The sequence below is a fragment of the Sander vitreus genome, chromosome 11 (assembly GCF_031162955.1).
Source record: "Sander vitreus isolate 19-12246 chromosome 11, sanVit1, whole genome shotgun sequence".
NCBI classification, from domain to species: domain Eukaryota; kingdom Metazoa; phylum Chordata; class Actinopteri; order Perciformes; family Percidae; genus Sander; species Sander vitreus.
In genome coordinates, this window is record NC_135865.1 from 29,794,276 (window position 1) to 29,809,275 (window position 15,000).

General features: G+C 46.6%; 1 protein-coding gene across 8 annotated transcripts in view; it reads left to right on the forward strand.

Annotated features, from left to right (window-relative positions):
• Nucleotides 1–15,000, forward strand: part of lrch1 (leucine-rich repeats and calponin homology (CH) domain containing 1) — a 112,444-nt gene that overhangs the window by 53 nt on the left and 97,391 nt on the right. For all 8 annotated transcript variants that reach the window (XR_013502698.1, XM_078262701.1, XM_078262704.1 and 5 more), the window contains exon 1: nucleotides 1–380. This exon is cut by the window's left edge. Coding sequence is in view for 7 of the 8 variants with exons in the window: in XM_078262701.1 (XP_078118827.1) it covers nucleotides 158–380 (223 nt within the window). In the remaining variant the exon portion in view is untranslated. The remainder of the gene's footprint in view (nucleotides 381–15,000) is intronic.

The window sequence follows — 15,000 nt, forward strand, 5'->3', positions numbered from 1 at the left end:
TCGCGGCACGGCACGGCACGCTACAGCAGGCCTGAAGAAGTCGGTGTCCCGCTGTTTACCTGAACGTTAGCTAGCTCTGCACGCGCTCTCTTTCTCTCTCTCTCTCTCGGATATAACCGACACACACACCCGGAGAACAGCGGAGAGGGGGAACATTATGGCGACGTTGGGACCGGAGTCGGTTCGCCCTGCTCTTTCCCAGCTCAGTTCCTCCCAGTCGCAGACGCACATCGGCGGCGCTAACCTGCCTCCCAACCGGGGTTTGGAGCGGGCGCTGGAGGAGGCGGCGGCCAGCGGCGCACTCAACCTCAGCTCCCGCAAACTGAAGGAGTTTCCCCGGACAGCCGCCAACCACGACCTGACGGACACGGTGGAAGCAGGTACGCAGCTCTCTAGCATCTTTCCCTGGGTTAAAAAAAATAAAAACATAACACAACGGTGCTGGCCGGTAACGACTCTCAGTAACGTGTTACAGCAGCGTTGTTGGTTTTTCCTCACTGACCGTTGGACTTTATGTATAAGAGTAGACCATATAAATAAAATGGCATAGCTGGTATAGCTATACCTTTTCAATGGAATTGCATTGCTAGGCAACAGCATGGCCCCCTTGTTGGCTTCCTGTCAGATGATGTCATTTAGACTGTTTATGTTTACAGCTGTGAACTGGTCAATAGTGCTGGCATTTCCGTTAATCGTTTAAAATCTATCAGAAGAGCGTGTTTACTCATTGAGCCACAGTGGGAATCGAACCCGTGACCCTTGGCGGTGTTGACAGGGTCGTAGGCTGTAGTGGCTCATTTGTGTTACGGTATGTGTGAATGTAAATGAGATCAAATGCATCCCCCAACTTTTGCTCAACCTGGACCGGATGCGTCAGCTGGATGTGACGCCTTCATTTGAATATTATTAGCGTTTAAAAAAATAAAATGCAATCATATTCAAACAATATGGCTTAAACTTCTTCACAGTATTAGAAAAGATCAGTTATGTGCAAATGTATAACAGCAAATAATATGAATAAGATTAAAAAAATAAATAAATACATGGCAAATTTATAGTTTTTTTTGCGTGTGTCAATCATATTCTTAATTAATATTAAAGAGTTTCACATTATTACGAAGGGAATTTGTGGTGGAGACGGTTTCACTTTCATATACTTGGATTTGTGTATATGAAATGTTCCAAGAATTAGGATGTTGTTGATAAGAAAGTCATCTTTGGAATATTATTTGCACATCTGGGTGTTGAGTGGAATTCCCCACCACTTCCTATTTAATCCAGTTAGAGATGTAAGCAGGCATGGAGACTACAGACACACACTGTGCGTGCTGCTTTACTTCCAACACTGAGCCATGCATTATGTTGAATATGTACAGTTTAGAATAACTGAATATGTTTTTTTTAAATATATTTTATAAGGGTAATTGTACAAGTTAAACTGGGAAAAGTATGAAGGGTAATGTCACAGTTCAAGGTGTTTTCATTGTTGTTTTACTGCTTTTTTTTAACGTCAATAAATGCAACATCTTTCCAAAAGTCGGTGAGGAATCGTGTTACATAATCGTGATTACAGTATTGACTAATAGAAATGGGATTATGATTATTATTATTATTATTTTTTTTCATAGTCAAGCACTGGATCAGGTTTAACTTGGCTTTGGATTCAACCTGCTGACACTAAGCACTTTTGTCCAGAACACACACACTCACACACACACTCAGACACGCACACACAGACACACACACACTCACACACACACTCAGACACGCACACACACGCACACGCACACACACACACAGACGCACACACGCACGCACGCACACACAGACGCACACACGCACGCACGCACACACAGACATGCACACACGCACGCACACACACGCGCGCGCACACACGCATGCACACACACACACACACACACACACACACACACACAGAGACACACACACAGAGACACACACACAGAGACACACACACACACACACACACACACAGACACGCGCACACACACGCACACAGACACACACACACAGAGACACACGCGCACACACACACACACAGAGACACACACACACACACACACACACACACACACACACACAGACACACACACTCACTCACACTCTTTCTGTTAGTTTGTGTGTTATGCTGCATCATACTTCAGTGTTGCCTTTCTCGATGGCGTGCATGATGTGAAAGTATCTGGTCAATCGTAACGCCCCACACACTGGAGTTGTTGTTCATCAGTTCATCTTGTTGCCTCTGTTTTGTTTACTATTGGCGATGTAGTACTAGTACTAGTATTTACTATTTTTAGGCTAAATTTACACCGCTACCTTTTGGTCTTCAAGCGTTAAGTTAAGACAGGAACGTGTTTCTAAACTGTCACTTTTCGGTTTGTCAGTACAATGTGAGACCTCTAACTCAGGCCTAACTCTAACTGTTAGACCATGAAGCTTCTTGTGGAGCTGAGCTCAAACATCTAACTACGGCTAGTTCTCAGAAAGCCTTCCTTCTTCTGCACGTTGGCAGGTGCATCTATTTCCATCTCCGGACAGTCCCAGGGCTGCATCTTCACCAGCTCAGGTCTGAATGAGCAGCTCGAGCTTTCACGTGAACTCGTCTGCAAGCTGTGCAGACAAATGCAACATCTTTTTATAAATAAATGAACAACATGCAGCGATGCAGAACTGGGCAGCCCTGAGGGCGGTTAGGTTTTATACATCTGACCTACAGACTCGCACGTTCAGGTGTTTCAGGCTCATTGCTCGGTGCCAAACTGGTCTCGCATTGCTCGGCTCCATCTCCGCAGCGCTGCGCGGTAAGGTCTGGCTACACCACAGATGCATTCTGGGATCGGATAGCGCGTCCGCGCTATTCTCCGACATGCACTCTGCAATCCCTGCTGATAGACGGCCTTTTGTACACGCTCCGAAATGGACATAAAAATGTCCTGGGCTCACCACAGCGGACGTAAAGGCATACCAACCATTCGCTGCACGTGATCGCTAGTAAACATATTACACTTGCTCTGCCAGTCTATCGTTCCGGACAAGACCCTGTAGCCTGGTGGTGGGGGAGGTGGGACAGCCTCCCCAAATTCTCTGGGACACCGTCTGAGACAGGTGCAGGACATGGCATTAGTCAGGAGAGGTGTCCTATCTCGCCAGAGAACGCAAATATGGACATTTTTCTGCAAAAGAACTGCTGAAGTTTGAAGCTGGTTGGCATACCAACTCAACAACATTTATTTACTTGTTAATAGTGTAAACTGTTATTTACTGTTAAATGATTGTAGTTGTGTGTTAGGTGACTTAGGTTTACTTATTATATATTTACGTACTTTAAAACTCTATAAAAGAGCCTTTCTTTCATGTCATTTTTCAGTTTTTCAGGAATCGGTTTAGGTTTTAAAAGTGCCGATTCTGCGTCGGAGTCCCCATACCCAGCCCTGATTCTGAGAGCCTCTGACTGGGGCATGGAGGGGAGGCTGACTGCCCTGGAGGTCAACACCCAGCCACAGAGGCTCTCACTTGGGCTTAAAGTGGAGCATTAGGGACCTGGAGGATGTTAACCCAGGCTGAGAGCCTCTGACTGGGGCATGGAGGGGAGGCTGACTGCCCTGGAGGTCAACACCCAGCCACAGAGGCTCTCACTTGGGCTTAAAGTGGAGCCTTAGGGGCCTGGAGGATGTTAACCCAGGCTGAGAGCCTCTGACTGGGGCATGGAGGGGAGGCTGACTGCCCTGGAGGTCAACACCCAGCCACAGAGGCTCTCACTTGGGCTTAAAGTGGAGCCTTAGGGGCCTGGAGGATGTTAACCCAGCCCTGATTCTTTACAGCCGTTCCCTGAAAGAACCAATACAGGGCCTGCCTTGCTGCACCGTCCAAATCTTTCTTCAAAACTTGACATTTTCAGCGCGTCGCTCGCTAGCTCGAAGGTCGCCGTCGTCTCCCGAAGAGAACGGAGTTTGAGAACGGCGACACACGGGGAGGGCGGAAGGCGAGGGACGTCACGCGCCTTCTGTTCTGGACGTCTGGCTGGTCCAGACCAGTACCAAAACAGGCGCACACGTCGAGCCGCTGTTCAGAGTGAACGTGTCGTTGATTGACCACGACATCAACTTTAGTCATCGGGTCGTTAACGCGCCAACGTACCGGTGGAAGCACACTGTGTGTGTGTGTGTGTGTTGGTTCTCCAGGGTTGGAGATGGATGCTGTCTCTGATCACACCAGAGCTGTGATCAACCCCCGTGAAATGAAATGAGATGAGAAAGAACAGACTGACTCACTCTGACACATGGTGGATGAACGCACACACACGCACACGCACGCACACACACACACACACACACACACACACACACACACACACACACACACACACACACCCACCCACCTAGTTTTACAAAAAGTAAAACACTACGGTGTCTGTGTGTTTGCATTTTCAAAGTACGTGTGCATGCATGCATTTGGTGCGTCTGACAAACTGATCGTGTGTGTGTGTGTGTGTGTGTGTGTGTGTGTGTGTGTGTGTGTGTGTGTGTGTGTGTGTGTGTGTGTGTGTGTGTTTTCACACACTGTCTTTCAGCCAAGTTTCATATCAGCAGACACACAAGCCCCGACTTGTAATAATGAAACACAAACTGGAGCTGGTTTCCTTAAAACGTCTCCCCACCACCACCACCACCACCGCCGCCCTGCGACTAAAGGTCGGGCCACGCTCTGAAAAGCACCGCTGTGTACGACGCGTTGTCCGGCCACGTGCGAAGTGTGAACGGCCGCATTCAAACGCGTGGGGAGAAGGGAGTCGCGGTATCCTTTTACATGTGTGGAGAACGTGACCCATTGTTCACACCGTCTGTCCTGGAGGACGTTCACGGCGCTGCACTTTGGCTGTTTGTGTGAAAAGTGAGAGAAAATATTTGTCTGACCGAAAGAGAGAAGTTCAAACCCTGCCCAGCTTATTTCTCACCTCTGCACAGCCGGCCAGTCACACGGTGAAGACGTGGGTGTGAGTGTGCTGTTGTCGTTTTTCAGAAAGTGGAACAAATTGTCAGACGCAGACTCCCTTATCTCCCTTATCATCAGAAAGCTGCTGGCGGAGGGGGAGGGGGAGGGGGGGGGTTCAGATGCTGTTCCAACTATTTGAACAAATATGCTGGCACTTTGACAACTAGTCCGGTCTCAACACGCAGGATTACAGTCTCTGTACTGTGTTTTTTATTTTGAAAAAAAGGGAGCTCCAAAGTGAAAATGTATTTAACCCTTTAAAGGTCCTATGACATGCTGCATTTTGGATGTTGCTAGTCCCCTAATACTGTATCTGAAGTCTCTTTTATATAGACCTTAGTGGTCCCCTAATACTGTATCTGAAGTCTCTTTTATATAGGCCTTAGTGGTCCCCTAATACTGTATCTGAAGTCTCTTTTATATAGGCCTTAGTGGTCCCCTAATACTGTATCTGAAGTCTCTTTTATATAGACCTTAGTGGTCCCCTAATACTGTATCTGAAGTCTCTTTTATATAGACCTTAGTGGTCTCCTAATACTGTATCTGAAGTCTCTTTATATAGGCCGTTAACGTTAACGCGTTAATCACGATGAGATTAAGGGCCAGCACGATGCGATTAATTTTTTTAATCGCATGCCGGCAGTTTATTAATTTATTTTACACTTCACTCGGCTTTGAGTCGTGCCTAACAGCTACTATTTTGACCCTTTGCGGCACCGTTACTTATCATCAAGCTGCCACTTCCTCCTAACACATCCTGCTGCTGCAGGCTGCAGGCATGATGGAGAAACACAGCAACAATAACTCTGAATGGAGCTAAGCATAGTAGTACAGTTAACGTGATGCTACCAGCTACAGAGCTAAGCATAGTAGTACAGTTAACGTGATGCTACCAGCTACGGAGCTAAGCATAGTAGTACAGTTAACGTGATGCTACCACCTACGGAGCTAAGCATAGTAGTACAGTTAACGTGATGCTACCAGCTACGGAGCTAAGCATAGTAGTACAGTTAACGTGATGCTACCAGCTACGGAGCTAAGCATAGTAGTACAGTTAACGTGATGCTACCAGCTACGGAGCTAAGCATAGTAGTACAGTTAACGTGATGCTACCACCTACAGAGCTAAGCATAGTAGTACAGTTAACGTGATGCTACCACCTACAGAGCTAAGCATAGTAGTACAGTTAACGTGATGCTACCACCTACAGAGCTAAGCATAGTAGTACAGTTAACGTGATGCTACCCGCTACGGAGCTAAGCATAGCAGTACAGTTAACGTGATGCTACCAGCTACGGAGCTAAGCATAGCAGTACAGTTAACGTGATGCTACCACCTACAGAGCTAAGCATAGTAGTACAGTTAACGTGATGCTACCAGCTACGGAGCTAAGCATAGTAGTACAGTTAACGTGATGCTACCAGCTACGGAGCTAAGCATAGTAGTACAGTTAACGTGATGCTACCAGCTACAGAGCTAAGCATAGTAGTACAGTTAACGTGATGCTACCACCTACAGAGCTAAGCATAGTAGTACAGTTAACGTGATGCTACCAGCTACAGAGCTAAGCATAGTAGTACAGTTAACGTGATGCTACCACCTACAGAGCTAAGCATAGTAGTACAGTTAACGTGATGCTACCACCTACGGAGCTAAGCATAGTAGTACAGTTAACGTGATGCTACCACCTACAGAGCTAAGCATAGTAGTACAGTTAACGTGATGCTACCCGCTACGGAGCTAAGCATAGCAGTACAGTTAACGTGATGCTACCAGCTACGGAGCTAAGCATAGTAGTACAGTTAACGTGATGCTACCAGCTACGGAGCTAAGCATAGTAGTACAGTTAACGTGATGCTACCAGCTACGGAGCTAAGCATAGTAGTACAGTTAACGTGATGCTACCAGCTACGGAGCTAAGCATAGTAGTACAGTTAACGTGATGCTACCACCTACGGAGCTAAGCATAGTAGTACAGTTAACGTGATGCTACCACCTACGGAGCTAAGCATAGTAGTACAGTTAACGTGATGCTACCACCTACGGAGCTAAGCATAGTAGTACAGTTAACGTGATGCTACCCGCTACGGAGCTAAGCATTGTAGTACAGTTAACATGATGCTACCACCTACGGAGCTAAGCATAGTAGTACAGTTAACGTGATGCTACCAGCTTCAGAGCTAAGCATAGTAGTACAGTTAACGTGATGCTACCAGCTAGCATGCTACCTACTCAGGAGAGTGCTACTTGCCGACCTGTGGATGAAACCAAATCCCAAAAATGACTACAGCTCTTGCGAAGCGGGTGGCAACTAACTGCAGACCTGACGGCATCGTAGAGGACTCGGGTCTTAAAGACGTACTACGGTTGGCGTGTTCTGACCCTGTCTCGTTGCCGTCGGGGGGACAGTAGTTTTCACGGACACACAGCCTGTACGACACGGAGAAAGCAGCCACACTGGAACAGCTGCAAGGTGCTGCAGACGCTGTCTCATTAACCGCTGATCACTGGACGTCAGTGAGGAATCTACATTATTTAGGAGTTACTAAAGGGATTTGTAGTTTTTTAGTTAGGTACTTGGAGGAATTGTGCAATAATGACAGATTCACACATTCTTCTTTTGTTTACAGTAAATAAATAATTACAAATCTTAAAATCAAGTTCATAAAGTCACTTTCTTTGCATTCATTTGATTCCCAGTTAAGATCCTCTGGTGAGAACGGCTTTCAGTTGTTATTATGTGATAAAATATACGATTAATCGCGATTAACTATAGACATTCAGCGATTAATTGCGATTAAAATTAATCGTTTGACAGCCGTATTTATGACTCCTTCATGACAGTGTCACGTCACTAATGAGGCCCAGACACACCGACCAGACGGCCGACCGTCGGCAGGAAAGCCAGCGTGGCTGATCAGTCTCCCTGAGTTGGTCTAAAAAGTCCCTCAGAACGCCGAAGAGACGAGACGTAATACGTCTCCATAACGGCAGGCGGCGCTAATCTGTGTTGTCGCCCAAAGAATGAAAACCAGCAGCTGATTGGACGAGCGTGTCACGTGCACTGAAGACTTTTTAAAGAGTCCAGGAACAGGAAGGTGATTTCCAAACCAAACCAACCGGTCAGTCTGCTCTCTCTCGTGCTCATATCATGTTATCAACTGCCACCGCCAAAACCGTGACCGCGTGTGTGTGTGTGATGGCAGCAAGGGCAAAACTTTGTGTTCAACATTTGAGGTGGGGTGGGGGTGTGTTTGAGAGCTCTATCTAGGGAAGTCCCGGGACATGTCTGCATGTATTGATAACAAAAGGGGGGGTTGTTGGGTGATGATGGGGGGGTATGGTGAAGGGGATGTGATGATGTGGGGGTATGGTGAAGGGGATGTGATGATGTGGGGGTATGGTGAAGGGTATGTGATGATGTGGGGGTATGGTGAAGGGTATGTGATGATGTGGGGGTATGGTGAAGGGTATGTGATGATGTGGGGGCCAAGGGACCTTTATCAGGATCATAGTATCCTGGATCCATGAAATAACTGGCCTTTCAAAATAAAAGTCTGCCTGCCTCTATGGGAATTTAACATAGGGGTGAACTTATTTATGCCTTACTTATAAACATTTATTTATTGACAATACATTATTCATTCACAAAGAAAACTGGTGTCCTTAAAGGTTGGATTTTTCCTCATTTTTTTTAATTAAGGCATTAAGATCAATTTCCTAAAGATTATTATTTTTTTTATTTCTCTTTTAGTCAACTTTAGCATGGGTTCATAAACTTATGAGCAGCACTGTATGGAGCGTAGTAGACCCCCCTCCTGCCCCCGCACACAGAGCCACGCAACTACGCAGGCCAAGTGTGAAAATCCCTTTAGAAAAACATCGATATCCCGATATCTCGCCCTACTGGTCACTGTCACGTAAAACCGACAACAGCCGCGAATCCTCACACATGAGAAGCCAGAATTAGGGAATGCTTCAGAAAGGACTTTGTCAAAGAGGAAAAATGGTTGCAGATGAACTGTTTTGTTCTCAGCTGCAGGACGCTTTTACTTTCCTTTCTTCTCATGCATTCTCTGCTTGGAGATGGAAGATTGATATAGAAAAACCCTGACTGACTATTCTACCGTATTCTATACTACTACTACTACTGTATCCTAATGTATGCTACTATACAATGCAGAGAGTGTGTGTGTGTGTGTGTGTGTGTGTGTGTGTGTGTGTGTGTGTGTGTGTGTGTGTGTGTAGAAACCACGCAGAGAGCGATTACATAAGATTACAGATTACACGTTTGTGTGTCACATTATAACCATCTGCAGGATTTTCTTTTTATACTCCGACTGACCTCCTCCTCCTCCGCTCACAGCAGTCACACAAATCCAGATAAAAATAGATCGGCTGTAAAACTCAGAGCAGAACCGATTCATCCTCCCACTCGTTCATGTTCAGGCTACTTTCTGTCCTTCGTAGGGTTGGCTGTCGTTTGGATTTTTTCCCATACCGGTGCTAAAACGATACTTTCAAAACGGCGCCGGTAAACGTCAAAAAACAACCACTAGACGGGAAAAGAGTATTTTACAATAACTTTGAATGCACCAGGCGAGTTTCAAGTGAACACACCGTCTGTGTCGTTTTCCCGGCAGCTGCAGATTGTTACGTCCCGCTGTTGGAGTCCTCTACACTGAAATACAGTCACACTTTACACCGTTAAGCTGTCAGCATTTTAACCGTGTTTAATCCAGCTACTAGCTAACGCTAGGCTAACGTTACCTGCTGCCAGGTGCAGCAGTAACTAGCGTCCCGTGCAGCGATGCTTCTGCTGCCTCTAACGTCCGTTTTCGGAGCTTCAGAGAGCAACAGAGGCATTTCAGTGACACCGAAATCCACGTTGCTATTCAGTCCGGTAGACACCGGTCGTTTAGGCACCGGTGCCTAGGGTTGGGTACCGAAACCTACGCAACCAAAATCCAAACGATACCCAATCCTACCAGTGCCGTATTAGAACTGGGTCTCGGTACCCAACCCTAGTCCTTCACTGTTATCTGTTTTTTTTTTTGTCTTATATTTAGGGATGCAGCGATGCATCAGCTAGACGTCGGAATCAGCTGATGTCCGCCCTATTTACTGTCATCGGCCCATCAGCAAATATGGCGGCATGCGCCGATGGCAGTAGCCAATATTTTCTATTTTGTCTTAATGTTGTGTTACTTGTTGAGTTGGTAGAGATGGTTCAATACTTTTCTACAGTGAGAATGAATTTGTTTACCTGCCGCAAATGCATCGGCATCGGCCGAATGAAAATTCTACATATTGGATATCGGTGTCGGCTGAGAAGTTTGCATTCGCTACATACTTATATTTATATATGTGAGATTGTCTGAAAATCCCAACAGTCCACTTTCCTTCAGTTTCTGTAGGATGGGTGTGAATGGAGCATGCTTTTCATGTGATGTGTGAGGACGGATGCTTGATACACTGCCCAGAGTTTACCACCCTCACTGCTCTTCCTTCCTTTTTATTTACACGCCCCACACACACACACACACACACACACACACACACACACACACACACACACAGGAAGCTGTGGATTCTCAGGAATGTGGCGTAGTGTTGGGTTAGAGGAGGGTCTATCCGCTCAGTGTTCCTGCCACACCTGAACGTAAGGACAGCTGGGACAGAAACACACACACACACACACACACACACACACACACACACACACTTGTAAGTGACCCTGAGGTTGACCACATTAACTACAGCAGAGCTTTTTCTTTGGATGTGCCACAAAAACATAATAATATTTACAGATTCAAAAAAGAAATATACTTCATAGTCTGAAAATGATTTTTCTTCCCAGGACTCTCAGAGTGACTGCAGGTCTCTCTGGTAAACTGACCGGGTTAAGATGAGTTCATTTATGGCGAATGAAAGGCTTGATCCCACCAAGTAGGTCGTCCAATCAAATGGAAGCATTGACGTCAACGCTGCTGCCAGTTCTTGCCGTTGTTTACCTTTTTCTCCTTCTTCTTTAGTTCCGTAGAACTAGCAACGTCGGTAGCCTTTCCTCATTAGCGCCACCTCTGTTCAGGAGAAGACTGCAGCTAGCGTCGCGACCACGCGTGCGAGTATAAACCGTTACGGCGCTCCCATGACGTCACACTGGCGCTCGACAGCTCGGCTGCGGCGGGTACACCGCACGTTTAAGGGTTAGATTACAATGCTACGCAGCTCTGTTACACTTATGCTAGTAGATCGTTGATCAGCTGTTTCTCCGTGAAGAGAGAGCGTGAGAGAAAATGGTGCGCAACAATCAGCTGTTTCTCCGACGGGATGGTCAACACGTCGGCTCTTTAGATCAGATTGTGGTCACCGCTACGTATTTTCAGTAGACCCACTGTCCAGAGTTCTCGTTTTAACTACGTTTGATTCCAAACTTTGGACACTTTCTGTCGTTTTCTCCGGCCTGTCTCTTCTCTTAGCCCCCCACTATTTACGCTCTGGCATGTGCCGCCCGCAGACTGAGCAGCGTCTGGTGTGCGACAATAATAATGATCCGTGTGGAAACACCGTCCGTCAGCGACACAACGTTGGTAACACTGATTTAACGAAGCTTTGAGGCAAATCATTTTGCATTTTTTGTAATCTAATTATTTGAGTAATCGAGTAGGAAGAGCACGGCTGAGATTGATCACCTCAACGATGGCTCAGTCCCATCTAGTGACCCAGTGAGCTGTTTCAGTGAGTCAGCATGAACAATACCAGGACATCATTCATGGTTTTGAATACACCTGTGCTTTTCCGTCTATGACATGTCAACATGTCTGCCGTCACTAATTAATCTCAAATGACAGTAACTAGTAATCTCTAATGTATTACATTTTGGAAGTAACTTGCCCAACACGGGACACACAGAGACAGGAAACTGCTAAGTTGGGGCGTCTCGGTTCTAAACCGTCTCTGCTTCAAACTGGACAAAGCCTCAGCTAACCTGAAGACGGGTGGGGCTGTGATTCTCTAGAATGACACCCTGAGGTGGTGCCTCTCACTCAGCACAGAGACAGGAAGTGGCCGCTCCCCACCTCATTGTTTCCAGGAGGCAACAGCTCGGATCGTTTCCTGTCAGAGAGACCAGCGACCCCCCACCCCCTGCCCCAACCCAGAGGACATGTACAGCCAGTGGTGTAGTCCAGTGTATTGTACTGGGTGTACTGTTTTGTATATTGGCCAGAATCTGCATTTGGGGGAGGGGATATAATGGAAAGTATGTCGTTGCGTGTCAGTGGGTATTTTTAAGTGGGTATATGGAAATCCTGGAGCTTTCTTAGTGGGAATACTCTGTATACCTGCGTATCACGTAGACTACACCGCTGTGTACAGCTACAGACACTAGGGCTGCACGATATCAGTGTTTCCCAGTCAGAGGTTCCACTTGGGCGCCCCGCCCAGGTAACTTGAGACCTGCGCAGGTAGATGCAATCCAAATTCAATTTCCTTTCCAAACAACGATGTATTTTTTTACAGCGCACACAGACCAGCTGCCTTCACTTCTCCGTGCCTGTATCTCCGTGTATTAACTGGATTTGTGGACCCGAGCCCGAATAAAAGCCTTACTTTTCTTAAATAGTCTGTAAAAGTTTACTACAAGAGGTGTTTGAATGACAGAATACTGTTCAGATGAGATCTAAATGAGTCCCACAAGACGTGTATAGTATAGAAAAGTGTGTTCAGGATCCCCAAATCACGGATTACCTTTAGCTAGCCCTGACATGAATAAACAGGAAGTTAGGAGGGAACGGTGTTGAGATTCATAATAACATGTCACTTTCTGTATGGATCAGTATTACAGGTATTTTATCTGCTGAACTGTTAACATTTGGCAAAAAAACCCCAAAGCACAGCACAACATGGCTACACTTTTTTGTCATTTGTTTACAATGTGTTGTTATTACACACTACACACAGGCCTGAAATACACACACACACACACACACACACACACACACACACACACACACACACACACATGCTCCGGTCCTATACATGCACTAATGGAGAGATGTCAGAGTGGTGGTGGGGGGGGGGGCTGCGAGTGCTGGACACGCGGTTGGGGGGGGGGGTGTCGGCGCTTTGCTCAAGAGCACCTTGGCAATGCCCAGGAGGTGAACTGGCATCTCTCCAGCTTCCAGTCCACACTCCGTACAGGGACTTGAACCAGCGAACCATCCAGTTCCCAACCCAACTATGACGGCGCTGCTGCCACCCCAAACGAACTACCGTTAAAATCACCGGGAGAGTGGCCGGGTTGGTCAGCGGGTAGAGCAGGCGCACATATACCTAGAGGTTTATGCCTCGACACGGCGGTCCAGGGTTCGAGTCCGACCTGTGACGATTTCCTGCATGTATCCCCCTCTCTCGCTCTCCTCTTTCTCACCTAGCTGTCCTGTCCATTAAAGGCGGAAAAGCCCCAAAAAATAATCACTGGGAGAGTCCAACACAGCCAGACTCTGGACGGTAAAACTGAGATAAGCTCTCCTCCAACTTTAAGTTCTCCTTTCTCAACAATGTTTTTTGTAACTTGCTATCAAACACAGTCGAAGAGGGTTTGAATTGCTATTTTTCATCACTTTTACACTGATTTTCCTTCCTTTGGTGCTGACTGAAACCTCTTTGGGGTGCGCCATGAATTCCTCTATGCAGGGAAACCCCCCCCACCCGACACCCGATCGCCGCCCCCCCCCGCAGGAAGTGCTCTTCTCTGTTGTCACCGGACACCGCTGAGTGACTGTGACTGCGGGCCGTGACATCGCTCCACACAGAAGATGACGTCGCTCCTTACACGTTGCTCTTCTGTTCTCTCCACTCCCTCGTCCTCCCCTTAAACAAAAGAGAGAGAACATACAACTAAAACGTGATCATTTCTCTACAACAGATACAAAAAACAAGCAATACCACAAACAAAGGTAAACTACACCCAATGTAACGGTACGTCGGGTAATTATTAGCGGTGTGAATAAACGGTCTCACTATTCAAATTGATATTATATTATATATTGCTGCACATGGTTTTCATCAACAAATGCAGTCAGATATACATGAACTCCCCTTTTTATTGTATCTGCTCTTAAAGGTCGCTGACACACCAACCTGATAATCGGCGGTCGGACGGTCTGGCGAGGTGGTGACTCGAGTCTGTTCGGTGTGCCGCCGTCAGTCGGAGGAGCCGTCGGCTTTAATTTGGGCCGATTTGACTTGTTGAGTCGGACTCAATGACCAATCTGATTGGTGGAGGTGCTAGCCCTTAGATGTTCGTGTGGTCCTCCGGTCGGCCGATTACTTTGGTTTCTAACCACATTCCTGCAGAACTAACGATGGGATTTAGAGCTGGGCGATGTGGAGGAAATCAAGACATCGATGGCGACATTGTACGGGTGACTATTGGTGCTTTCACCAAACGTTTACACGGTGAGAGTTTTGATAAATAATCACCAATAATGTGGATATAATGTCTAAGTGGGTAAAGGTAAATAACCGAACAGCTGTTAAGTCTGGTATGTTCAGAAAATGACATCACTTTACTGTAACGCCGCCTTTAAAACCAGGAAAAGACAACGTTCAGTTACATGGTAACCTTGGTTCTCCGAGTGAGAGACTATCTCTCCACAGAGTGACATATTCCATATGTACATGTACGGGGGTCAACTGCCCCAGTGGGTCAGTCCTCCAGTACATATGGAATATGTCACTTAGTGGAGAGATGGTCTCGATACGAGAACACTTCACATCCTATCCACGTCCTATCACGATATTGCCGTATCCAAAATGTACGACGATGCGTTTTTCTGCAGGTCAAAGTCCCGTTTCGGTGTGTGAACCAGGAGTTGTAGCTGTATTAGCCAGGAGAATATCAAATTATGACTTACATTCCTTAAAGAAAGTGTGTAATGAAGCTGCACGATGACGTCGTCTCGTCCTGCAGCTTCCTAA